The 23,719-nt window shown below is 41.2% G+C and overlaps 5 protein-coding genes across 5 annotated transcripts; all 5 read right to left on the bottom strand.

The window, feature by feature from the left end:
* Positions 1 to 315: 315 nt before the first annotated feature.
* Positions 316 to 937, bottom strand: LOC18025419. The gene has a single exon (XM_006408892.2). It carries the CDS (start codon positions 935 to 937, stop codon positions 551 to 553), a length of 387 nt encoding a protein of 128 aa, XP_006408955.1. The 3' UTR covers positions 316 to 550.
* Positions 938 to 1,292: 355 nt separating this feature from the next.
* Positions 1,293 to 4,526, bottom strand: LOC18025418 (NADH dehydrogenase [ubiquinone] 1 alpha subcomplex subunit 9, mitochondrial). The gene is made up of 12 exons (XM_006408891.2): positions 4,324 to 4,526; positions 4,117 to 4,213; positions 3,770 to 3,834; positions 3,571 to 3,656; positions 3,374 to 3,458; positions 3,199 to 3,269; positions 2,864 to 2,995; positions 2,489 to 2,604; positions 2,272 to 2,395; positions 2,127 to 2,195; positions 1,844 to 1,964; positions 1,293 to 1,753 (listed from the first exon to the last, which is right to left on the bottom strand). The coding sequence occupies exons 1-12, from the start codon at positions 4,424 to 4,426 to the stop codon at positions 1,614 to 1,616; spliced, it is 1,209 nt and encodes a 402-aa protein (XP_006408954.1). The 5' UTR covers positions 4,427 to 4,526; the 3' UTR covers positions 1,293 to 1,613.
* A 202-nt stretch (positions 4,527 to 4,728) lies between these two features.
* Positions 4,729 to 11,204, bottom strand: LOC18025417 (ABC transporter C family member 5). Its single transcript, XM_006408890.2, has 12 exons — positions 11,176 to 11,204; positions 8,756 to 10,962; positions 8,320 to 8,640; positions 8,125 to 8,211; positions 7,296 to 7,991; positions 7,040 to 7,204; positions 6,602 to 6,896; positions 6,268 to 6,482; positions 5,889 to 6,194; positions 5,712 to 5,775; positions 5,372 to 5,611; positions 4,729 to 5,273 (listed from the first exon to the last, which is right to left on the bottom strand). Exons 2-12 carry the CDS (start codon positions 10,784 to 10,786, stop codon positions 5,161 to 5,163), a joined length of 4,533 nt encoding a protein of 1,510 aa, XP_006408953.1. The 5' UTR covers positions 10,787 to 10,962; positions 11,176 to 11,204; the 3' UTR covers positions 4,729 to 5,160.
* A 4,555-nt stretch (positions 11,205 to 15,759) lies between these two features.
* Positions 15,760 to 17,302, bottom strand: LOC112089221. Its single transcript, XM_024160204.1, has 2 exons — positions 16,760 to 17,302; positions 15,760 to 16,635 (listed from the first exon to the last, which is right to left on the bottom strand). The coding sequence occupies exons 1-2, from the start codon at positions 17,300 to 17,302 to the stop codon at positions 15,760 to 15,762; spliced, it is 1,419 nt and encodes a 472-aa protein (XP_024015972.1).
* A 932-nt stretch (positions 17,303 to 18,234) lies between these two features.
* On the bottom strand, positions 18,235 to 21,221 carry LOC18025556 (tyrosine decarboxylase 1). The gene is made up of 13 exons (XM_006408889.2): positions 21,175 to 21,221; positions 20,933 to 21,065; positions 20,638 to 20,710; positions 20,321 to 20,551; positions 20,075 to 20,238; positions 19,851 to 19,991; positions 19,708 to 19,767; positions 19,459 to 19,623; positions 19,298 to 19,354; positions 19,111 to 19,175; positions 18,894 to 19,017; positions 18,662 to 18,799; positions 18,235 to 18,550 (listed from the first exon to the last, which is right to left on the bottom strand). Coding segments are annotated over exons 1-13 (1,473 nt in total). The 5' UTR covers positions 21,177 to 21,221; the 3' UTR covers positions 18,235 to 18,430.
* Between the last annotated feature and the right edge of the window lie 2,498 nt (positions 21,222 to 23,719).

Genomic DNA, 23,719 nt, shown 5'->3' with positions numbered 1-23,719 from the left:
ACAGGAAAAAAAAAAAAAAAAAATTTGAGGGACAAACGTGGCCTGTGGGAGTGGGGAAGAGTTTGTGCTCTCCAAGGTACAACTCACATGGATAGCACCAAGTACTTGCAAGAAACATACTGTAGTTATTTATTTTAATAATTGAAGAGAGTAATGGCCTAGCATTAAGTTTCCAACAACTTTGTCAAAAAAAAAAGTTTTCGACAATGTAAACAAAAGAAAGAAAAAAAAATAACTGTTGATGCATCAATTATTTGTTACAATTGGTGGACATGTAGAGGTGATATGCAAAAGCGGGGATTGAATATTGGCCAGTTGAAAGATTCTCGAATCGATAATAAAAGAAATGAATGAATCCGGTAGCCTCGACACTGTCGTCACGTTTGGCCCACTACACTAGACTACTTCGGAATTACATGATCGGAACAACAATAACCTTTGATACAACGCAGAAAAATGTAAAAAATAATACAACTTTTCAGAATAATCTAAGAATTAGACCTTAGACAAGTGACTATTCGAAGAAACAATTATGGATTGAATGGGAGATCTACGTGGAACCGGTTTTCTGCCGGAACCAAGAGGAGAGTAAGAGAATGAGTCCTAGAAAGATGTTAAAGAGACAGACCAAACATAACCCAACCTTAATCAACCTCATCTCCTTGTCTCTAGATCCATCATCGTCTCGGGTCATTTTAACGTCTTCGATATGGAGATGAACACCGGGATCTCTTAGCTTGACCTTGCTACCCAACATTGCCGAACCGCAAGCCCCTTGAACGTTGCTGTTCACGTAGATGTTGATCCTGCAACCACTTTGACTTGCTATGTCTACATCCCTAGGCGCCACCATCACGGCCCCGACATTTCTCCCGTTCAAGTTGATTCCGCCATTGCCGGATTCAAGCCCTGGATAATCTTCTTCTTCGCCTTCCATTTCTTGGGATTACGCAAAATGAGCTTGTCCTATGCCTTCGGTTACATGATATTGGCTCTATATGCTTTGCTTGGTTCTTGGGGTTTCTTAAAGTCCTTTACTTATCTCCACAGCTAGAAGCAAGGTGCTATATTCTACGATTTTGCATAACTAGATTCGTTGCACACCCTAAACATAAGGGTACCGAAGGCCTTAAAGATCAGTTAATTAGGTATATATCCCTATTATGTTTCATGTAAACGTGTACTTCGAATTTCTCAGGGTGTAACTTCTATTGCATACGGATACAAATTGAAACGTTTTTTTTTTTTTTTTTTGCGCGGGTAAAAACATACAACACCGAGCGAGCTATATGGAATGAAAAGATCAAAGTCCATGGCCTTAGTTATACTCAAGAGCAAAGTAGCACATGTAAGTTTGAAACAAACCAGAAAACTGGATAATTCCTACGGGAACAAATCGCCCAATCGAGAAAGATAACATCTCCTCTCTAACTTATGATCATGTTGATGGGTTATACTTTTTTTCAAGAACACAACAAAGAGGAGAACCATTTTATTATTGACATAGAAGTAAATGAAAGGCATCAACATACCAAATCTAGTTTCTGCGATTTCATTGCGACACTTGCATGGAAAAAATTAGTCCAGGAAATGACCTTTGAGCAGACGCAGCATCAATTGTAGAAGTCTGTTGGTATCTTTTCACTGACAGTAGAACCGAAATTAGGACCACCCTTGCGATATTGGATAAGAAACTCGACCGGATATCCCTTCAACTTATGAGGGACAAGGTCCAAATCCTGAAACGTCAAGGCTGAAATAGCCATTGTCCAATGATAAAGAGTGAGACTCAAACAGGTCCAAGGAAAACAACCCATTTCACTTCTGTGAAGAAATGACTAACCCTTGTCAGATACAAGTGTATCGGTTGTAAGCGCATTAATTTGATCCAGATTGAAGACCTGAGGAGATGGTAGAGGGAACGGGACTTTGTTCACCATGAAATCCCGAGGACCTGCCATTACCTGGAACAAATTGTGACATGAGAAACTATTATCATTTAAAGAAAGAACAAGAATCCTAACAACATAGGGTTCTGTAGTTTAGATTAGTTTCAGATACACTTTGTCTGACAAAGGAGCACATGATAAAAAATACCACAAACAGTGACCGATTTGATCTGTTACCTTAGCAATTGGAAATGGAAGCTTCACATATCGAGGCCGTTCACGAATCATATCAAACATGATCTCTGCCTGCAAGGAACACATGAAAATCAAGCCCACTGAGCTGCCACAGTGACAGAGAGGATGAAGGACCACAAGAATTTACCAAGTCCTGAGCGTTAAAGACATCTGGACCACCCAATTCGTAGGTTTTCCCCATGCTGGAGCCATCATCCTTTAGGGCTGCAACGATTGCAGCAGCAACATCAACCACATATACGGGCTGGAATCTGCGATGACGGTATAGTTAGGGAAAGAAATGGATCTATATTGCAAGTTGCTATGAACCGGTGAAAAGAGTTGCACAAAGATCTAGGACATACTTGGTGGTCCCACCACCTATGAGCGGGAGGAAACCATATTTTTTAACAAACTGTGCCCATGGGTTCAAGATTCTGTCCTCTGTACCAATCATGGTCGCAGGTCTCATGACTGTGGCCTAGGAAACAGATATACATCAGGAACTGACCATAAGCAGCAGGCTGATGATAAAATGCATATGTAAGCCATCCCAGGCACATTGTTGCTTTTAAAAATTTCTGAGATTTTAGAATCTAATAATATCATAAACTGTTTTTCCACTTCTACACAACGTATATATTTGAATATAAGTGAGATCATGACATTAATGAATACAATATTACGATGATAGTTACAGAAGGAAGAGTTCTGTGTGTCGAAAGCTGGTATAAGTTTACCTCAGGCAGCGCGTTCAAGACAGCTTCCTCAGCAGCAGCCTTTGCCCTCTGCATTCTTGAAGGAGATGATACAGAGGCTCCCAGACAAGAAACTTGAATAAATCTCATTATCCCACCATGTTCCTTGGCCACCTGAAACAACAAATCCACCAAGCCCCAACCTAATTAGTCAATAACCAAAAGAGCATGCCATAGCAAATCGTATCATCCTGAAGGTTAAAAGAAAATGTGTAGCTCATTTCAGAAGTACACAACAATCTGAGGAGCACAAAAAGAAATGGAAACTTATTCACCAGAGTTTCCAGAGACAACTCGTCCAAAATTCAAACACATACCAATGCAAGTTTCTCAGCCATATGATGATTCGCCTCTTCAAAACTGAAATTTCTGGTCTCGTACTCTCTTCCTGAGGATTAGAATAAATATCATCCAAAAAGTAAGAAAACAGTGTTGCCTTTTAAAAGTTTTAACTATAATTGTTGGAAAAAATAATATGGGAAAAATAACTACCGATTAGATTGATAACAACATTAGCCTTTGCCATGACAGCCTTAATCGAGTCTTCATCTCTTGGATCAAACTTCATCGGTACAACCTGAAACATAAAGGAAACAAACACACATCGAATTCATCGACGCGAAGCATAAAGATGTGTTTGTTTGTGACATATACTTAGAAGCATTGCGTTAAACAAAAGAACATATTACCTGTCCTAAATCTCCCATCAACTTGAGATGTCGAGGAGAGTCCTCTGAGCCTCGGAAAGGAACAAGCACTTGTGACCCCATTTTAGCTGGAAGAACAGACTCAATTGAACTTCAGAAAGAAATAAGAAACCAACAAATGTAAAGGAGAAACACAATTAATTTATCCGGCTGGGTAACAACAATGTGAAACCTAACTCACCTAGCTGCTGCACAAGATAACGACCCAGAAATCCAGTGGCTCCAAATACTGTAGCTACAATGCCACTGGCAAAGCAAAGGAGAAATTAAGATTTCCATAGACAAGTAAACTTGAAAAATTTGCTGTACTGAAACTATTGCAAACCCCTACGAGATGACACATTTCTCCATAAAGCCAACCAATTATACAGGAGCTATCCTCTAAGCTCAAAAGCAAACAAAGATATACAGACTAGGCTTGCGTTATCCTAACACATATACACACCAATAACATTTCTTCTTCTTCTTCTTATGAGAATTGTCCAGCATTTCTATAGGAACCAAAATCAGAGAAGAGAAATGAGATACCTAACGGAAGATCTCCCACCAGTACCCTTGCGAGCAAGGTGTCCCACGCCCTTAGTGGCGAGGGAAGAAGAGTAGCGACGACTGTCAGTTCCATTAACTGAAGGATCACCATAAAAATCAGCAGAAAACCGAAGATATCTGATTAGCACTGGACTCATAAGCAACCTAGAAATGTGAATCGAAGAAAATCAATCGCAGAAACTTAACGGTGATCTGAGACTCCATAGAGCGATCTGATAGAGGAAGATGAATAGATCGAAGCTCCTCCGGCGAGAGGCCGTTGAACTAATTTCCTGGAAAGTGCCTGCATCCTCGTCCTCAGTTACACGATCGAGCGAGAGAGACAACAAACACAGATGAGAGAGAGAGAGAGAGAGAGAGAGAGAGAGAGAGAGAGAGAGAGAGAGAGAGAGAGAGAGAGAGAGAGAATGGAGGATAGAAGAGAATGGGCCGGGCCAAACATATCTCAAATCCTTACAATGAAACCACGTCGTTTTGGACCCTCTATTACGTAAGCCCTAAATCCAAACTAGCCATTACTCACATTTCCCATCTCGTATTTATCGCGTAACATTTTTAACTGTTTGTTAATTACCCATATAACAACAACGTTTACCCACAACTATAAGGAAACGACATTCATCATAGGGAACAGCAACCTATGAACATTAAACAATAAGAAACCTCATGGGATGTTGATGATGGTCTACAAAACAGAACTGAGCTAATTTGGCTGTGTATCGAATGCTTCTACGACAAGAAAGAAGCAGCTTCTAAAGACTGATTCAGCAGCTTTACAACTAAAAAAACCTAAACTGAACAAAAATGCGTGCGATCGTGAATCTTTAACTCTCCTGTTTGGTCCCGACAACACTGGTTTTCCCAGTGTTCTTGAATCCCTGTAATTTGTTTGTTGTAGTGACAGGATCTTGAGTTATGTGTTTTCTTCTGACAGCTTTCTGATTGATCTGTCTCAGATTTTGCGGCGAGAACAGCACTATCCCGGTGGCTCGGCGAAGAAGCTCGCATTCACTTATGAACTGATCAGAAGTCAGGTATGCCGCTTGATCTCGACGAGTATTCTGTGACCAGTCTAAGGAACATCGATGATTTATCCTCCAAAAGTCGAATTGGTGTGTCGAATTCCGCAACAAGACCTGCAAAATCATCACCAGGATTTCTAGGATGAAGTAAACGGAGAAACATATATATGAGAAAAAAAAATGAAATCCTCTTTTTGTGTGTATGTATGTACCATCGCTTAAAACCAGAACCATGTCACTATCGATCACAGTCGGGATCCGATGCGCAATAGTGCAGACCGTGCAGTCTCCAAACTCGGTCCTTAGAATCTTCTGGATGAGACTATCAGTGGCTGAGTCAACCGAAGCAGTAGCCTCATCAAGCACAAGAATTCTCGCTTGTTTGAGCAGTGCACGCCCCAGAGATACGAGCTGCCTCTGTCCCACGCTCCAGTTATCTCCATTTTCTAACACTGCACCAACAGTTCAAATCAACGAATCAACACAAATTTTTGAAACACTTTTCTGCAGGGTCTGTGACAGATGCATCATTGCAGTATCAGCTATATATACCTGGAGTATCGAGCTTCTGGTCTTTCGCACGAACTATGTCCCCCAGTTGTGACTTATCTAAAGCCTGTAACCCAAAAAAAATAAATAAATAAGAGGAGGATATCCACAAATGGGGGACATAGTTCGTGCGAACGACCGACTGAAACGTTAAGAAGATTAATAAAAGTTCAGTTCTACCTGCCAAACTTCTTGATCAGTGTGTTCTTCGAGAGGGTCAAGGTTACCCCGGATAGTGCCTTCAAACAAGGTGGGGTCTTGGGGAATGATGCTTAGACGGCCACGGAGATCGTGAAGGCCAATGGAGGAGATATCAATACCGTCAATGATTATTTGCCCTGCATATGGCTCGATCATCCGGAATAGTGCTTGTATCAGGGTTGATTTGCCACTTCCTGTGCGCCCCACAATCCCTATCTTCTTGCCACCAGGGAACACACAGTTGATTCCATGAAGAACAGTTGGTAAATTCTCTCCATAGCGAACCTTTAAACAAACAAGGAAGGGATGAATAAAGCTACGTGGAACAGCTTTTAACAGAAGAAACAACTTGATGTACCTTCAAATTGTTTATCTCAATGGTTCCATCCTCTGGCCACGAGGGAGGAGGGTGGGCATCCTCGATGAACGCAGGGGCTTCACTCGGAATTTGACTATACTGATAGATTCTTTCGATGGAGATGATTTTGTTCTCGAGCTTACAGAAGCTAAGTATCCACCGGGAAAGGCGAGCGTTTAAATTAAGGCCATAGGTTACTGCAAGGCCAGCCATGCCTATGCAAAGGTAAATTATGGACTCAGCAAACATGATAGATAGTTATCTAACGTGCGAGAAATGCAGACCATGATCTATAGAAGGAAAAGAGAGAGAGAGAGAGGATGATAGAACTTACTTGGATCGATTGTTCCATGTGGAAAGCTTACGAGCAGGATCATGCAGAAGGCAAAGACGAAAGTAGACAGCAGTTCCATTCGTAAACAAAGCCACTCTATTGCCGCGATGCTGCAGAAGAAAGGGCGGGCAAAGCAGTCTAGTAAATAGAGGTTTCTCTTCATGAAACGCTTTTCTTGGCCAAATCCTCTGATTGTTGCTGCACCCGCGATTGACTCACCAAAAAGATGGATAATCGGAGATTTCTGTATGCTGACAATCCGAACCAGCTCTCTAGACGAAGCCATGTAGTATTTCTGCGTTTTTAAGTGAAAGAAAACCTTGCTGTTAAAGCGTAATGCAAAGAGAAAGAAGTCATAATTTTCGCCTATTAACTTGATTTACCCCTGAAGTTATGAAAACACCATATAAAGAATCTTCAGAAATTAACAGAAATCACCTGCATCCACAAGCAAGCAATGCCGGTTGGAATTACAAGAAGAAACACTTGCCATGTAACGTTTGTCATCACACCAACAATGCCGATGAGCTGTATTGTTGTTGAAGCAAATCCTCCAAGCCTAAAAGGAATATCAAGATCCACGACGCTTTGATCAATGGACACCTGAAAGGTACATAATAGTAATGAGAAATAACATGGCATGAATAGAAGACGTGCATAGTCATAAGTTGATACATTTAAAAAAAGAACCAACCCGATTTAAGATCCTTCCAGCAGGAGTAGAGTCGAAGAACGACATTGGCGCGCGGAAAACACTCCTGAGCATGTTCAGAAACAGCTTCTGGGCTGCTGCAAGGCCGAATGTGGCGACCAGAACAGCTCGGACAAAGATAAATACTGAGCTACCAAATGCTAGCGCAATAAACACAAGGAGAAGGACTGTGGAGCTCACTTTAGCTTGGTCTCCCTCTGTTTGCGGATTTGCCCAGGCCATCCACCAGTTACTTGCAATCTGAAGGAACTGAAACAGCGATTGCGCAATGATTATGAGTGGAATCAACAACCCTTTATAGGCTGCAGCCATATATGACCAGTACACCTTCATACTGACTCGTCCCCGCACACGTTCCTCTTCCTGAACCAGTTGTTTCTTCCTCAGCCGTTTTGCTTTCTTTTTCTCTTTGATGGCTTTCTGGTTAGACCCCGATGGCCCTTCTTGGACCTCTTTGGCCAGAATCTCAATGTTGCTCGAGGAAGCGTTGGATTTTGGATTGTGAGGCAATGACTGGTCTAGCACCTGATTGCTGTCAGAGTCCTCTGATGAATGGCTGGGAATGTCCATTGCTTCAATAGCTTCATGATGAGCAGACACGAGAGATAGGAAATCCGTTCCTGCTTGTAGCAGTTCCTCATACTTCCCTGACTGTATGATTTGGCCATCCCTAAGGACCTGCAGTTTAACAAGAAAGTTCATAAGAAAGCTTTCTTGGTGTTATATAATACTTCTCTCCTTGTCTTAACATGAACACAACTCTTGGTATAAGATTTTAATTAGCAGAAGGCCATGTCGAGGAAGTCCTCACCAATATAAGATCCGTGGCAGGAAGAAACTCGACCTGATGAGTTACAAATATAACAGTCTTGTCAGCCAGAGCCGTCAATATGTATTCCTGTAGATAGCAAAAGAAGGGTAAAGCTTGTGATGCAAGGAGACATACATACAAGCAGTGTTTGACAAAAATAGTTGTTTGGTTATTTGAAGAAACGAAAAAGTGCACCTTAAAGAGTTCGGAGCCAGTGTGAGCATCAACGGCGCTAAAAGGGTCGTCGAGAAGATATACATCAGCATCCTGGTAAAGCGCTCTTGCGAGCTGAACTCTCTGCTTCTGACCACCGCTGAGGTTTATACCTCTGTCACCGATAATGGTCTGATCACCATGTGAGAAAAGCTCCAAGTCTCGTTTCAGAGAACAAGCGTGTATAACGTTCTTGTACTTAGCCTTATCCATTGGACTGCCAAAGAGAATATTTTCTTCCATATTCCCAGACTGAATCCATGCGGACTGTGAAACATAAGCAGCACTACCGCATATTCTGACCTGTGTATTAATTTCAGTGTACAACTCGTGAAATTTGCTGAGAGGAAAGAAAGTATTAGGCCTGAAAAATTGAAGACAGACGCATGTTTTAAAGTTGTTCAAGTGTTTCACTTACTTCACCCGAGATTTTAGGGATTTCTCCAAGTATACAAGAAAGAAAACTTGATTTCCCGGAACCAACGACTCCGCAGACAGCTACTCGCATTCCTCTCTTAACTTTCAAATGAATCCCAAACAAAGTTGGCCTTACCCACGAAGGATCCCAAGAGAAACAACCGTCTTTGATCTCCACAGATGTGTCTGACATACCTTGAGAAATAGTTATCGTAGCATCTTCCTGCAGCTCTTCCTCTTGCAAGAAACCCGATATTCGATCTAGAGATACTTTAGTCTGAGCCATCATAGACACCAGATCAGGAAAATTCCTTAGCGGCTCCTGAAGAATCCTGAATGTTGCAAGCGCGGAGAGAACACCTCCTGCCGTGAGCTGAGTTCCTAAGCCTATAGCCGTAGCAAACGTGATTGCAGCTACAAATATCGGCGAACTCCAGAATATAAAAGTGATAAACGCTTGGGAGTATAAAGCCTTTCGAAGCCATTTAAACTCTGTACTCCTCATTCCCTCAAGAACAACTCGGTACCTATCCTCCCAAGCCTGCAATTTCAGAATCCTCATGTTCCTCAAACACTCGGATGTCTTCCTCATCCGCTCATCTTTAGCAGACATCAATTTGTCCTGATAGTCCTCTTGAATTTTCGCCAGTGGGATAGTGGCGATAATAGAGAACACTGTAGCCACCAACGTGGCTAGAGCCGCCACTCCCACACTCCTGTACAAAATCCCGAGAGCAAGTACAATCTGTAGAGGAAGCATCCACATATCATGGAGGTACCACGAGAAATCACCTACTCTCTGGACATCAACAGCCATGTAGTTCACAATTTCGCCGCTCGTGTGGTTCTGTTTGGTTAAACTCGAGAGTTTTAGCCCTTTTCTGTACACCATAGCCGTCAGAGCTGATCTCACATGCATCCCTAAGATATCCACACCAAGATACCACTGCCGAGTTGTTAGAGTCTCTGCGAGTTTCGCCGCAAAGAAGATCCCAGCAAGGATGTAGCCCTCATGAGGGTAAGTCTCTTTCCCACCCAAATAGTTAACAAAGTCATTCACCAAATAAGGACCCACATAAGAAACCAGAGTGTTCAAACCGGCAAAGACAGCATTACAAGCCGCTTCTTTCCAAAACGACTTCAAGATCGCCCAAGCAAGAGAAGGTGGTCTCGAAGGATTGGCAGCCTTTAACTTCTCCCAGTTGAAGTTCAAGACTTTGTAATTTGTCTTTGCCCGGTCTTTTGGAGCGAGCAGGGGAATGTCCTTGAGATCCAAAGGCCTCTTGGCACCAAGTGAGAGAAGAGGGTTCAGCCACGAAAGCGTAGCAAGGCTGAACAATCCGGCTTCACTATAAGAAGTAACATTGAGACACCCATCTTCTTCTTCTTCAACAAGTAAAGGCTCACGAAGATGTAAATTTGTAACAACTCGAAGACCTGATACACCTCTGAAAGCAAGGAAGCAGAGGAAAGCCAGAGCCGGAGCTGCGACGAAGTTCCCAACTACGTGTGAAGACAAATGGTTTGAGCCGTTTGCAACAAGCTCTCTCGAGTCTATGAACAAAGCCCATAAACAGATCGAGAATTCCACAACCCACCATAGTCTTAACAGGAAAGGGAGTTTTTCCGCAGAGGTGTAATTGCATCGAACAACTGATGTGCACAACACTAGCCAAGCTAGAATCTGAGTAACCGGCGAGAAAAGAACATATATCTCGCTTCTCTCCTTAATTACTCCGAAAGCATCGAACACTAACACCGAAACTTGCACGCTTAAGACAAACAAACAGCAAAGCACCGAGAATTTATAGACAATGGTGATTTCAACCTCACGGGTTTCTCCGTCAACACCAGCATTGACGGAACTTCCCTCAGAGTCATGTTTGAAGAAACGACCACGACGGAGACAGAGAAGTATGCGTCTTGCGGAGATTCCGAAGATAAATACTAAGAAAAGAGTCAAATTGACGCAGATCAAAGACGACTCCACTACTGGTAAATCACGAAGAGCTCTCAAGAGGGTGAAACCCATAATCGATTAGATGGTTATTGAGCTTCGGAGTTAAACAACATTGACGAGACGAAAAAACTCGAGCCGAAAAAGAGCAATTCACCATTTAGGTTTATGGATAAATTTAAGAGCTAGAGGAGGCGCGAGAAAATGTCTTATGAGCAGAGTCACGATGGTGGTAGAGAGAAACGCAGAATCTGAAAGACACATCGCATATGGAAACAAAATGACTTTTCGTCAGAGTCTAACACGTTGAAGAAGACATCAGAAAAGAAAAAAAGTATTTTTTAAAAAAAAAGTATTTTTTTAAAAAAAAATTGAGACTTTGTTCTGTTCCCAAACATCATCGATGTTATCTAGAGAAGACGGAAGAAGACAAAACACACATGAAACTAAAATTTTAAACAAACCTGTGATCCAAGATAACGCCGCTTCTCTTTCTTTCTCTCTCTCCTCGCCGAGAAGAGAGAGAAGAGGTTTCCAGCTGTGTCAATGGCGCTAAAACAGAGAGAGATTCAGACAAGAGTAGATTGAATCGCAAAATGTAGGAGGAATTTGGCTTTGTTTTGTCCTCTTCTTACTTATAAATCTGAAACTCTCTCTCTCACACACAAACACAGACACACACCAAGATTATTATATAGATGCAGTCGAGCACAATTATATGGCTTTTTTTTTTAATCAACTGAATATTTCATTTATGAAAGGTAGAGGTCTAAATCGAGCAAAAACAAACAGTATCAAAAAAAAACAGCAGCATCTACGCCTAATATAAAGGACATAAAAATACTGATGACCCTATAAATTGAATAACTTTGATGATAAGAGAGTCCGTCACACTCCAAGCTATCCAATCAGAAGCCTCTTTGTGCGTCATGTCTTAACCTTTCATGGAGCCAAGCTGGACCTCCAATGGATAGATAAGACTGCAATCTTCCATCCCTGATCACACTTTTCGCAATTTCCTGAGCTATGTGGTTTGATTTCGCAGATTCCAGCTCAAAAGCAATAGCATTAAGCTCGTTCCCCAACCGGTTAATCTGCTCAGTAAGCATCCGATATCTAGGCCATTCTGCAGGTTTTGTAATCGCAGCATACGCCTCTTTACAGTCCAAGGCCATCGTTACATTGGTTATGCGTAGGTCTCTCAGGCTCTGTAGAGCCCATATAACTCCTTTCAATTCCCCGGTTATGCGGTTAGGCGTTCGTAAGAAGGCATCTCGGGCATGAAACGTTGTATTACCCTCATGATCTCTCACTACCCACGCCCCTCCACAATGTGATCGAGCATTCCTCCAATGTACATTAAGGTTGCATTTTAGCCTCCCCGCCGGTGGTGCCTGCCATCGTTCCTCAATGAACCGATAACCCGCTTCTCCCATGTCCTCAGAGTTCTCAGGTTTGTTTGCTTCAGTCCAAACATTGGCCTCCTCCTTACTGCGTTGTAGAACCCTGGCACTTGTCTCATGACTACCTGCAAATAATCCTGCATTCCGGTTTTTCCAGATATCCCATATAATCCACAGAATGGCATGTCTAAGGTCTGTTGGTACCACTTGTCTTTGTATGATATCAAAGAGAAAGCCCATGTTCCCTTCAAGTGAGTTGGAGAAACCATCCACTGGTAGATGTATGTTAGACAAATCCCATACCTGTTGGGCTACAGGGCATCTAAAAAGCACATGGTTGATTGTTTCTTCCTCTTCATTACAAAGCTTGCACGTCATATCCAAAAGCATCCCTCTTGTGCTTACCCTTTCGCCACCGCTAAAGCTCCAGAAAGGACCCGCCACAGAAAGAACTTTATTTTGGGTTCTGTTCTGAACTTCCATATGCGCTGCTTCAGAGCCACTCTGGTTTCTTCCAATGGTGATAACGGAGGTTGTGGCAGGACAGGGTGGTTTGCAGCGAACCAGTATCCACTCTTAACTGAATAAGCATCATCCCTTATGTAAACCCAAATATGTTGGTCTGCTACTCTTCCCAACGGCATATCCATGATTCTCGCCGCATCAGCTGGAGGAAAAAGCTCATTAACTCTGTTGGGAATCCATTTCCCATCCGGCGAAATTAAGGATGAAACTTTCAATTCCAAGTCCATTTCACGGTTCACTGGTCTACGAGGGTGATCATCCAAGATCCACTTCTCCATCCATACATGAGTAGTGACACCATTCCCGATTGATTTCATCAAGCCACGCTCTAACAATTCCTTCCCAAAAATAATGCTGCGCCAAGCATATGAAGGACGATACCCCTTTCCACAACTTAAGAAATCTTTATTCGCAAAGTATCTTCCTTTGTACAACCGAGATAACAAGGTATCAGGCTCATTAAGGATCTTCCATGCTTGTTTGGCTAACAAAGCTTGATTGAACTCCTCGATGTCACGAAAACCTAAACCCCCCTTCGCCTTAGATTTACACATTGCTCGCCATGATATCCAATGAATTTTGTTACGCTTTTCACACGAATTCCACCAAAAGTTCGTCATGGCTGTTGTAAGTTTCTTACAATGATGCTTGGTCAACCTAAACCAGGACATCGCATATACAGGTAGCGCCATTGCGATTGATTTAAACAGTATCTCTTTACCTCCAAGCGATAATGTTTTTGCATACCACCCATGGAGCCGTTTGCTTAACTTTTCACCGATAAAGGCTAAAAATTTCTGCTTGGATCCACTAAAACATTCCGGCAGCCCCAGGTATTTGCCATCACCTCCTTCCTTGTCAATGCCAAGAAGATTCGAAATCAGGCGACGCTGATACGGGTCTATAGCCTCCCCATAGGTGATAGCTGATTTCTGGAAGTTAATTAGTTGACCAGAAGCATCTCCATACAACTTTAAGAATCTTAAAAACTCTGTACACTCTCGCAGATTAGCTCGGCACAGAAAGAAGCTATCATCTGCGAAGAGTAGGTGTTGTATAGGTGGACAATTCGCTGTAAGGCGCATCCCCGTTATCTTTCCTTCTTGCTCTGCTCGACTCATTACGTGAACTAGCGCCTCAGCACAGAGAATGAACAAAAAAGGAGACAACAGATCCCCTTGACGAATGCCTCTCTCAGGCTGAATATGCCCGTGCAATCCCTCATTTAACAGTACCGTATAAGACACAGACCGGATGCATTCCATGATCCATCCCGACCATTGAGGATCGAAACCCATCTTGTCAAACAATATCTCCAGAATTTTCCATTCCACTCTGTCATATGCCTTCGACATATCAGTTTTTATGGCAATGAAATCCTCCTTGCAGTTTGGGTTTGTTTTCAGACCATGGATCATCTCATGTGCAATGAGAATGTTGTCCGATATCAGCCTTCCTGCGACAAAAGCTCCTTGCGTTTGAGATACCAGTTGTGGCAGAAACCGCTTTAGTCTCGTACATAAAACTTTGGATATAATTTTATACGTAACTGAGCAGAGACTAATGGGTCGTAAATCTGTCATCTTGTTCGGATTCTGGATCTTTGGAAGTAGACAGATCTGCGTATGGTTCCATTCCTGCGGTAGTTTTCCATTCTCAAAAAACTGTTTGACCTCATTCATCACATGGGTACCCGCAATCCCACAGAAGTGCTGAAAAAATTTGCCACTCATGCCATCTGCACCAGGAGCACTATCTCCCTTAATGCCCTTTACTGCTCTTCGAATTTCAGCCTCCGATACTGGCTTTGTTAACTCACGGTTCATAGAATCAGTGACCCGCACTTCCATACCTTGTAAGAGTTCCGACACATCCCCAATATCAGATGCCTTAAAAAGGTCCGTGAAGTACTCAACTGCAATGGCTCCCTTGGCTTCTTCCTCAAATCTTTCAACCCCATTACTATCAAGAAGAGAAACAATGATGTTCTTAACCCTTCTTGACTTAACCCATCCATGGAAAAAACCAGAATTGCTGTCCCCAACCCTCAGCCATTTCTGTTTACTTCTCAATTTCCAATACAGCTCTTCCTCGTTAGTTGCCTTAGTTAGCTCAACACGCAGCTCCTGCAACTTTCCAAAATTTGGCGAGACTTTAGAGCTTTCATTATCAAGCTCCTGCTGTAGTGCTTGTAATCTTACTCTGGAGTTCGTATTTGAGACCTTTTTCCACTTTGATAGCTCTCGTCTGCAGTTAGCTATACGGTCTAAAACTTTACCATTAGCAGGGCCTCTATACCATCCTTTTCGCACTGCTTCCATCACACCTGGCTTTGAACACCATCTTCGATCAAACCTAAACCGACCTCTCCTCGGTCCATTAATATCGGCAATGCGCGTAAAAATAGGCCTATGATCTGACGGCTATTTCCTTAAATACTCCGTTTGCGACATCGGAAATAATCTGAACCATTCAGCATTCCCAAAAGCCCGATCCAGGCGACATTGGATCCAAACTTTATTTTTCTGCCCATTTGCGTCTATCACCTCACGCATCCCACCTCAGGACATAAGGTTTCCAAAACTCGGCGTTTCCTTGATGCGACACTCCCGAATGAAAGATCGAAAGGCTAAGAAACTGGACTCAACACGAGCAGGACCTCACAATTTCTCCCTACCGCTTGTAATCTCATTAAAATCACCAACAAGGAACCACGCCTCCTCTCTGTTCTCACCTATAGACAAGATCAAATCCCATACATCTTGACGTCTACTCCGTACTGGATCTCCATAGACAAACGTCATAAAGAATTCCATTGATCCCAGTTTGACCTTTGTATCAATAATCCGACTATTCAAAAATAAGACATCCACCACATGTGAATCTCTCCAAAACAACGCTAATCCTCCGCTAAGACCCAGTGGGTTTACCAAATGAAGGTGGTCGTAACCCAACGATCTTTTCAAACCAAAGACCACTTCACTAGAGTTTTTAGTCTCTAGGAGAAACAAAAAATCCGGGAAATCTAAACGGCACATTTCCTCAAGGCGTCGAACTGTCGAGTTGCTCCTCAAACCTCGACAGTTCCAACTGAGTGTCGTCATTGGGAACTGGATGGTTTCAGGTGAACCATCGAACCTTTATCTTGTTTAGAAATCTTGTAGATTCTATTGCTTTGCGCTTTGAGGACTGTTCCATCTCCTCCGCAATTGCACGTTCAGGTACAAGTTGAGTTGTAATTTTCACTCCTGAGGTAGCCCGTTTCCTCCGCAACCATGAAGAGCTAGTTTTTTGGGACCCCCTGCTATTGGCACTCAGATGAGAGGAGCATGGAACAGCAATACCCATACTAAAACCCGCTGCAGTAGGTGGAGGTATGAAATTATCTGATCCTTCCATAGTATCCTTCGCAACTTCCCGAACACGTATCTCCCCTGCGCTAACCACCTCGTTGACATTCTTATTCCACAAAGTATTTGAGCACCTTTGTAAAATATCATTATGTTCGTTAAGGTCAGGTGTTGTACCCGTAGTACCTTGACCAGCCCGTGAGGTACTTGGGGATTTAGCTTGCAAATTTTCCTGATCTCCTTTGGAAGCTGAGTGTTCCATTTCCACAGTCCTGAAATCAAAGACTTTTCCTAACCTTTTATCCAACACAGAAGAGATAACAGGTGGAGGCTCCAATCGGAGGATGGACCGCTGAGCAATCGGATCCTTGGATAAGTCATCCAAAGCCTTTTTCATTCTGTGTTCTCGGATTACCTTTTCTGTAGGATCTGTACAATTCATGTACAATCTCATTTCCTCAAAAACCTCTGGTGCCACGGTGGTTTGCAAAGGTGTGAACCCGGTAGGGACTGAAGGTGCCAGTAATGGCATGAGTTTGTCGGCCAGATCCGTGTGGTGCTGACGAGGGGCCTGTCCACTTGATCTACTAGAACTGCCAGCCTCCGGTTTGTGATTAGCACCTGTCTCATTGCGTTTTGGTTGTCTCTGTAACAACGGACATTTTTGTTTTTCATGCGTCAACCGAAAACAGTTGAAACACTTTTTTCCTGATTTTCTCATACTCTATTTCCACCACTGCGGTACCTGCACCTCTTGGGAGATTAATTACCCGTGTGTCTCGAAGAGGCTGTTCCAAGTCAACGATAACCAAAGCCCGAAAAAATTCCTGAAAGCGAGATTTTTCAGGATCAAACAGAATCTCTTTTACTTGACCCACTTTGTTTGCAATGGCATCAATTGTCTTAAGGGTGCAAAAATACAGAGGAATTTTACTGATTCTTATCCATATTGGTGCCGTTTTCAAAAAATTAACCGGAGGATTTTCCACCCATCTATCTAAAACCATACTCCAATCATCAAAAGACCAGATACCATCTTTCATCACCGTTTCAATGTCTGTGTCGCGCTCGAAGATAAACTGAAAGCTCTCCTTAGACAACGCAATTCCCCTTACCCTGTTGTAGACTTTCCAGATACGCGGCATTATCCGAAGCATTCTCGCCATATTCTGACATTCTGGATTGAGAAGCTTCCCAATCAAGCTTCTAGAATTGACTTGTACTGCGCTGTAATCCTCTTCATCTGGTATGTCAATTGCCTCTTCTTCCTCCAATGACATTGATTGTAATGCTTGATTCAACACTCCATCCATCATCAACAGAAACGATAATTTCTCTGTTTCAAAACTATGATTTGAGTAGAAAAACCAAAGAGAGCTTGAGGATGGCCGCTTGTCTTCCTTCGAAAACCCTAGAAGAGGAGCGATGTCATGTTCGATTTTAGAAATATCGAATCGAAAACCTTCCAAAACCAAAGAAATTCTGAGCAAGAAATGGAAATTTTCCTTCTTTTCAATAGTACCGCAATTTGCCTTTCGGAGGGAAACTCTACTGTCATAAATGTTAAGAGCAAAGACTCTAACTGAGGGAAAGAGGCCTAAGCGAAAATTAGAGAACTTCGCCATGTGTTGTGTATATCGCACCAATTATTCTTTAATTATATGGCTTTAAATAATAATAGTGGCTAATTAATAATTATCTGTTCATTCAAATAATTACCATTTATCAAATAAGAACAATTCCTTTCTTTTGTCTGATTATTTGATTAACAAGAAGAACAACAACGTCAAAAGAAAATAAAAGAACATATATAATTATCTTTTTGGTTAAAAAAAGAACATATAAAATTGAAATATAAATATCTCTAATTTCAAATGTTTCAAATTTCATTCGATTGAATAATCTCGATGTTTCTATTGGTTATTTTGGTTTCCATTACTCCCAAAGTTACCACTTATATATAAATGTGTGGGCATCATATCCCTATTCTCAATTCTATAAAAACTTTAAGAAAGTGCAATTAAGACTTTGAAATTGGATAAAACATAACGACAACACTAGTACAAACTGAATAACTTACATATGCGAGTTACGATAGTAAAATATTTGATCAGATGTAATAGATTTTTTTTTATATATGCTTACATTAAGTTTGTTTCAATGGTTACATATGATTAACCAAAATAAAACCAAACCAACACACAATTGGGAAAAGAAGAAAAAAAAATACACACAATTGGGAGGGAAAAAAAAAATACACACAAGATTACCTTACCGAAATCAAATGTAAGTTCATCAGTCCAGCTTTGGTAGGTTTTATTTATTTTTATATGATTATATCAAACCAAATTAAACCAAACCAAATTAAAACCAAACCAAACCAGTGCTTCGGTTAATTTGTTGGCAAAAACAGGTTTTATTATAAATTCTTTTTATCTTGTTTACTTGCGAAGCAAGTATGATGCTTCTTCCTGGATAACCTTCCATGCCTCCTTCACGTGCTTCTCTTCCGTCAATGGCGCTCCTATGGCGCAACGTAGTACAATTTTTCCCGACAAAGCCTGTTTCCCACGTAAGCCAATACATATATATATATATATATATATCTTAGTTAATAACATTATATATCCAACAAGAAGAAAGAAAGAACAAAAGAGAGAGATGTCACTTACAGTGTGAGAAAGGAAGAGTTTCCCTGAAGAGTTCACTGCGTCTAGGAGGTTGCGGTTTTGGTTATTACACTTCTTTTCATCGTTTTCCGCAGGCACGATGCGGAAACAGACGAGAGAAAAGATCCGAGGAGTGACAATCTGCAAACGATCGAGAATAAATTAAATCACCTTATTGTCATCAAGAACATTTTTTTTTTTCCGGAAAGTTAATTTGTGAGGTTTTTACAGTTACCTCAAAGTTGGGATCTTCAGACACAAGTTGTTCGAAATCTTTAGCCAGTTTGATATGGTTTCTTATATAGCTCTTCAAGTTCTCAGATCCATAGAGTCGTAAAACCATCCATAGCTTCAATGATCTGTCAAAAAGAAAACAAAGACAAAACTCAGATTGTATATATGTATGCCAAATATGCTTACAAAACTTTCAATTTTCTGCAAAAGCAAAGTACCTAAATCTTCTTCCGAGAGGGATTTGCCAATCTTTGTAATCAACAACCAAGTTTGCCTGAGAGGCCTGGCAAACCAAAAAAAAAAACCAAGTGGATAGATAAGACAAATTAAAGTAATCTAATAGATTCGAAGAAGAAAGATTAATTGCAGTTTTTTTGTTGTTGTAAAAATCAAAATCATCCTTACCTTGTTTTTGAGAAACTCTGGATTTGTTGAACGAGCTTCAGTGAGAGCATACTGATCCTGTTTATCAAAATATCAGCATTTCTTTTTTTCAATAGGCGAAGAGAAAAAGAACAAGGGAGAAAGTGAGATTAAAAGGCATATATATATATATATATATGTACCTTGACCCAAAGAAGGGAACAATCGAAATTAGTGAGGAACCATTTGTGAGCATTCATGTTAAAAGAGTCTGCAGTTTCTACTCCGTCAATGTATTGTCGATACTCTGGACATATACAGGCACTTCCAGCGTACGCTGCATCCACGTGAAACCACATCTCATTGCTCTGTGAATGCAGTAAGAGAGAAAGCATCAGTTCCTATTCGCTATCATGAATCTTGTCATGAAATTTGAAATGAGAAAAAATAACCTTTGCGATCTCTCCCAGTGCAGCTAATGGATCAACTGCGGTTGAAGAAGTGGTTCCAACCTGGATATAACAAATGGTTTTTTATTTTCAGACAAAACATGCTTTCAAGAGGGTAAGTAACAGGCAACAGGATGATTCTTTACATTAGCACATAAGAAGAATGGAATCAATCCAGCTTCAAGATCCTTAGAAACAGCTTCTTGAAGCGTTTCAGGACGCAGAGCGTAATTTGTAGAGTAATCTGCTTTGAGCACCCTGCAATTCTCTGGATGGATTCCAGCAATCTATCAACAGTAAACCTTAAGTAATTAGCTTCTTACGCAAAAGGTTCTTGTTTGAACAAAATTCTCGAAAAAGAAACTCATGCCTGGCAAGCTTTCTGTAAAGCTGAATGTGTCTGGTCAGAGGAGTAGACAACGAGCTTCTCAAGCGCCTTCTTGCCAACGCTTCTTAAAACCTTGTCCCGGGCAGCAATCAGAACAACAAGTTCAGCTTCACTAGCTGACCCTTGGATTACCCCTCCTCCATTCCCTATTACAACAACACTTAGCTACATGTCTTAATTAAAGCAAAAAGGAAAATTAAGCTTTTATATAGAGATGTTATTAATTACCTCTGGAGAGAAACTGCTCGGGTAGGTTGAGTAGCTTGGCAAGCCAATCAAGAACAATCATTTCGAGCTCGGTGGCAGCTGGAGAAGTGATCCAACTAAAACCAACGATTCCAAGACCAGCACTCAACATCTCACCCAAGAAACCAGCAACGCTACTGTTAGAAGGGTAATAAGCAAAGAAACTCGGGCTTTGCCAATGCGTTACTCCGGGCAATATCTTGCCCTTAACATCTGTGAAATAAAAAATCGATTTTTAAGTATTCTATTCTCAGTTCATCAAAAACTCGAAATGGGTTATTCAGTAATTTAATTTTCACCATCAAGAACTTCTTCAAGCGTTTCAGGTTGGTCTGGTGCGGAATCAGGCAGAAGGTTATGAAGATAACCAGGCTGTAATCGACAAGTAAATTATCAACATTGTGAATAAACCAGAGAGATTCAGAAACTCACATTAGCAAAAGCCCACTTGATGAAATGGTTAAAACCGTAGAAACATTGAGATTTCACTGAAATTATGAGACTTTTTTTCCAAGCCTTAAATCCGAGGAAACAGATTGAAAAACCCATAAGACCCACATCGAATTTTGATTTCCCGAGGAAAAGAAAAGTGACCTGAACTTGGCTAAGAACAGGGAAGTCTTCGATGGTTTTGTAATAGTCGGCAATGAAATCAACCATTCGATGTCCGTACTCTCTCAGTTGCTCAGAGTCCATCGGCTTCAACACGTTCTTATTACCATTTTCCCTGTTCCATAAGAAAACAAAAAACCAAAAACAAAAAAACTCAGGCAAGATTCGTCTGAAATCATGAAAAACGGAAAGAAAGAGGGATTTCCCAATTTTCAACAACTTACATTTTGCTTTTCGCTTCGAATTCTCGTGTTTCTGTTATAGAGTAGAAAGCTTTGTGAATGGTTTGGGTTTCAATTGGGAATAGATGATATCTCTTATTTATAGGACCGGGATTTTTTTTATTTAAATTTTTTAGACAATATAAATATTTTCATGATTAAAAAATAAAATAAAAATAAAAGTAGTCTCTGAAGGTTTTATGTTGTCCACCCAAATCGTGTTATCAAGACTCAAGAGGAGGGTACTGAGAAATGGCTGACCCCAAAAATAATAAGAAAATGGTGATAGGAGTATTTTCTTACTGTTGATTTGAAATGATAATATTATTTAAAATTCTTCATCACATTGTTGGTTTTTTCAAAGAATTTTATACACTCCTTAATTTTGGATCGAAATTGTTATATTATTAAACTTATTTGCTGTAAGCTATTTACCTAACTCCATTACGAAATTTGTTAACAAAATAAAGTTCAATAATGACTTTTATCAGTTTATTTTATGTCTTTTACAAAAAAAAAGAAAATGATTTTTATGTAGGTCAGAATTTTATGTAAGTCAGATTTTACATCTTTAAGTGTACAGTTAATTTTGTTTAACATAAGAAAAATATATGATGGGTTGTTTATTGCAGGAGACTGTAGTTAGCTACAGTCTGCTGCAGCATCCGTCCAAAACTCTAGAGGCTATCGATTAAAAATGTTGCGATTAGTCACAGAGACCAAATGTGCAGCTATCAAACGAACAATAACTAGTTTTGTCTTACCACAGCATCTAGCCGCAGGGTGCAGCCGACGGGCAAACGAACATGCCCGATGTGTTGACGTTTGGTAAGTTATTCGTCCACTAGAGAGTGAACATATTTCATGCTCCAACTAATAATGTATAGTAAAGAGTCTCTCCTTCTGATACATCTAATTAAGGTATTATCTCCCAAGTACAATAGCGCGCATGGTCGGAAAGACACAAATGGTTTTGTGACTTTTGTCCTTAATTTCGAGAGCTTTCTGATAACCGTTAAATTCAAAATGCATGGATTAACTTGACATAACCAGACGCGAGTCAGTACTACAGACGGAGAGTGGTTCATCATGTGTCTAGGTGTTGATCAAGATAATCTTAAAACGTTCAGTCCGCCATTTAATAAAATTGAAGGTAGTCTTTTTTTATTAAAATAATGATAATTGACCGAAGAAAGTCAAATCAAGGGTGGAGGGTGTATCACTCAAAAAAATTAGAATATATGATAATCACGTGTGTTTATGTGTATATGTATACATTTTCAAGAAGACATATATATATATTGATCCTTTCAGGTCATTCGTTGTCCTCTCTCCTCTAGGTTCTCACCAAATTTGTGAGATGACTAGTGTTTTATAGAGAGGTGTTACCTAGTTCGAATTTTGTAATCTGGTTTGTAGTTTTAGGTTAGGTCATTCTTGTAGTAAAATCCTGGAAGCGAGCGATATTGTATTCCACTTTTGGCAATAATGAAGTGATGATTTAGAAAAACGTTCATTATTAATTGAAAATTCCTGCGATGGGAGATTAGGGTTTCTCCGTGCCTCCGCCGTTCGACGAAGGCCTCACGCCGAGTCGGAAATTTCTCTCTTCCTTCTTTCTTCTTTCTTCTCTCTTCCTTCCTCCCCCATGGCTTCTGATCCAATCCCTAGTCAAGAAATTCCTCAGGATGTGCCCGCGCCTCCCTCTGATGCGGTGTCGCCTCAGGATAATCTCGCTCCTTCCTCAGTTTCTCCGGCTGGAGATTTGGCCATTTCCGATTCGGTGGATCTGGTGGCGGATCCTCCCTCCTCATCAACTTCTTCTATTCCTCCTTCGATCCCAAATGCTGAGGCCCCTTCTTATGCCCAGCGTTTCAAATCGTCTCTAAGGAATCTGAAACGCATCTCCTCGCCCTCATTCCTCGAGGATGGAACTCCGGTGGTCGAGGCTCCTCCATCTGTCCTGTTACAAGCGGCGGAAACCTGGAAAGGCCACATTGTTGCTCATTTCCACGGAGCTATTCCTCCTCCGTCAGAGATTTATGCTGATTTGAACCCAGTGTGGGGGAAATTTGGTAACATCTCCATCCAGACGATTTCTAAATCCTCCTGCCTGTTCTTCATACCTTCAATCCCTACTCGTGAATGGGTTCTAGAGGTTGGTTATTGGCAAGCGGACAACTGTGCTTTCTCCTTCTTCCCCTGGTCTGCAGATTGCAAGCTTGATTCATTTGAGCTTCAGTGAGCTCCGACTTGGGCAGTCTTGAAAAATGTTCCTCCGCAAATGTATTCTCTTGATGGGATTAGTGTCCTCGCCGGGCAATTGGAGAACCGCTGCATACAGAGAAGTCGAAATTGGATCCCTACCATCTTGGTGACACGAAAGTTAAGGTCGAGATTCAACTCGACAGAACCCCTCCGAATACTGTCATTGTGAAAGATACTCAAGGTTTTTCAGTCAGGGGCAGGGTTGAGTATCCGAGGCTTCCTCCGAAGTGTTGTAACTGCAACAGGTTTGGGCATCTTCTCAATCGCTGCCCTCATCCTC

This window comes from Eutrema salsugineum, unplaced genomic scaffold, assembly GCF_000478725.1.
Source record: "Eutrema salsugineum unplaced genomic scaffold, Eutsalg1_0 scaffold_12, whole genome shotgun sequence".
Classification (NCBI taxonomy): Eukaryota; Viridiplantae; Streptophyta; class Magnoliopsida; order Brassicales; family Brassicaceae; genus Eutrema; species Eutrema salsugineum.
This window is presented reverse-complemented; position numbering and strand designations above follow the sequence as displayed.

Coding starts and splice junctions, on each gene's coding strand:
- LOC18025419 (XM_006408892.2), bottom strand. CDS start 937: ATGGAAGGCGAAGAAGAAGATTATCCAGGGCTTGAATCCGGCAATGGC.
- LOC112089221 (XM_024160204.1), bottom strand. CDS start 17,302: ATGGATGGAGTGTTGAATCAAGCATTACAATCAATGTCATTGGAGGAA. Junction 16,636..16,759: donor AGCCTCTTCGAGACACACGG/GTAATTAATCTC, acceptor CCGTTGTTACAG/AGACAACCAAAACGCAATGA.
- LOC18025556 (XM_006408889.2), bottom strand. Junction 20,552..20,637: donor GCTTGAAGAAGTTCTTGATG/GTGAAAATTAAA, acceptor TTTATTTCACAG/ATGTTAAGGGCAAGATATTG. Junction 19,624..19,707: donor CACTGGGAGAGATCGCAAAG/GTTATTTTTTCT, acceptor CTGCATTCACAG/AGCAATGAGATGTGGTTTCA.
- LOC18025417 (XM_006408890.2), bottom strand. CDS start 10,786: ATGGGTTTCACCCTCTTGAGAGCTCTTCGTGATTTACCAGTAGTGGAG. Junction 5,776..5,888: donor CTGATCAAGAAGTTTGGCAG/GTAGAACTGAAC, acceptor TTTGGGTTACAG/GCTTTAGATAAGTCACAACT. Junction 5,612..5,711: donor CCAGAAGCTCGATACTCCAG/GTATATATAGCT, acceptor CTGTTGGTGCAG/TGTTAGAAAATGGAGATAAC.
- LOC18025418 (XM_006408891.2), bottom strand. CDS start 4,426: ATGCAGGCACTTTCCAGGAAATTAGTTCAACGGCCTCTCGCCGGAGGA. Junction 4,214..4,323: donor CTATGGAGTCTCAGATCACC/GTTAAGTTTCTG, acceptor GTGATCCTTCAG/TTAATGGAACTGACAGTCGT. Junction 2,996..3,198: donor TGGCTGAGAAACTTGCATTG/GTATGTGTTTGA, acceptor TTGTTGTTTCAG/GTGGCCAAGGAACATGGTGG.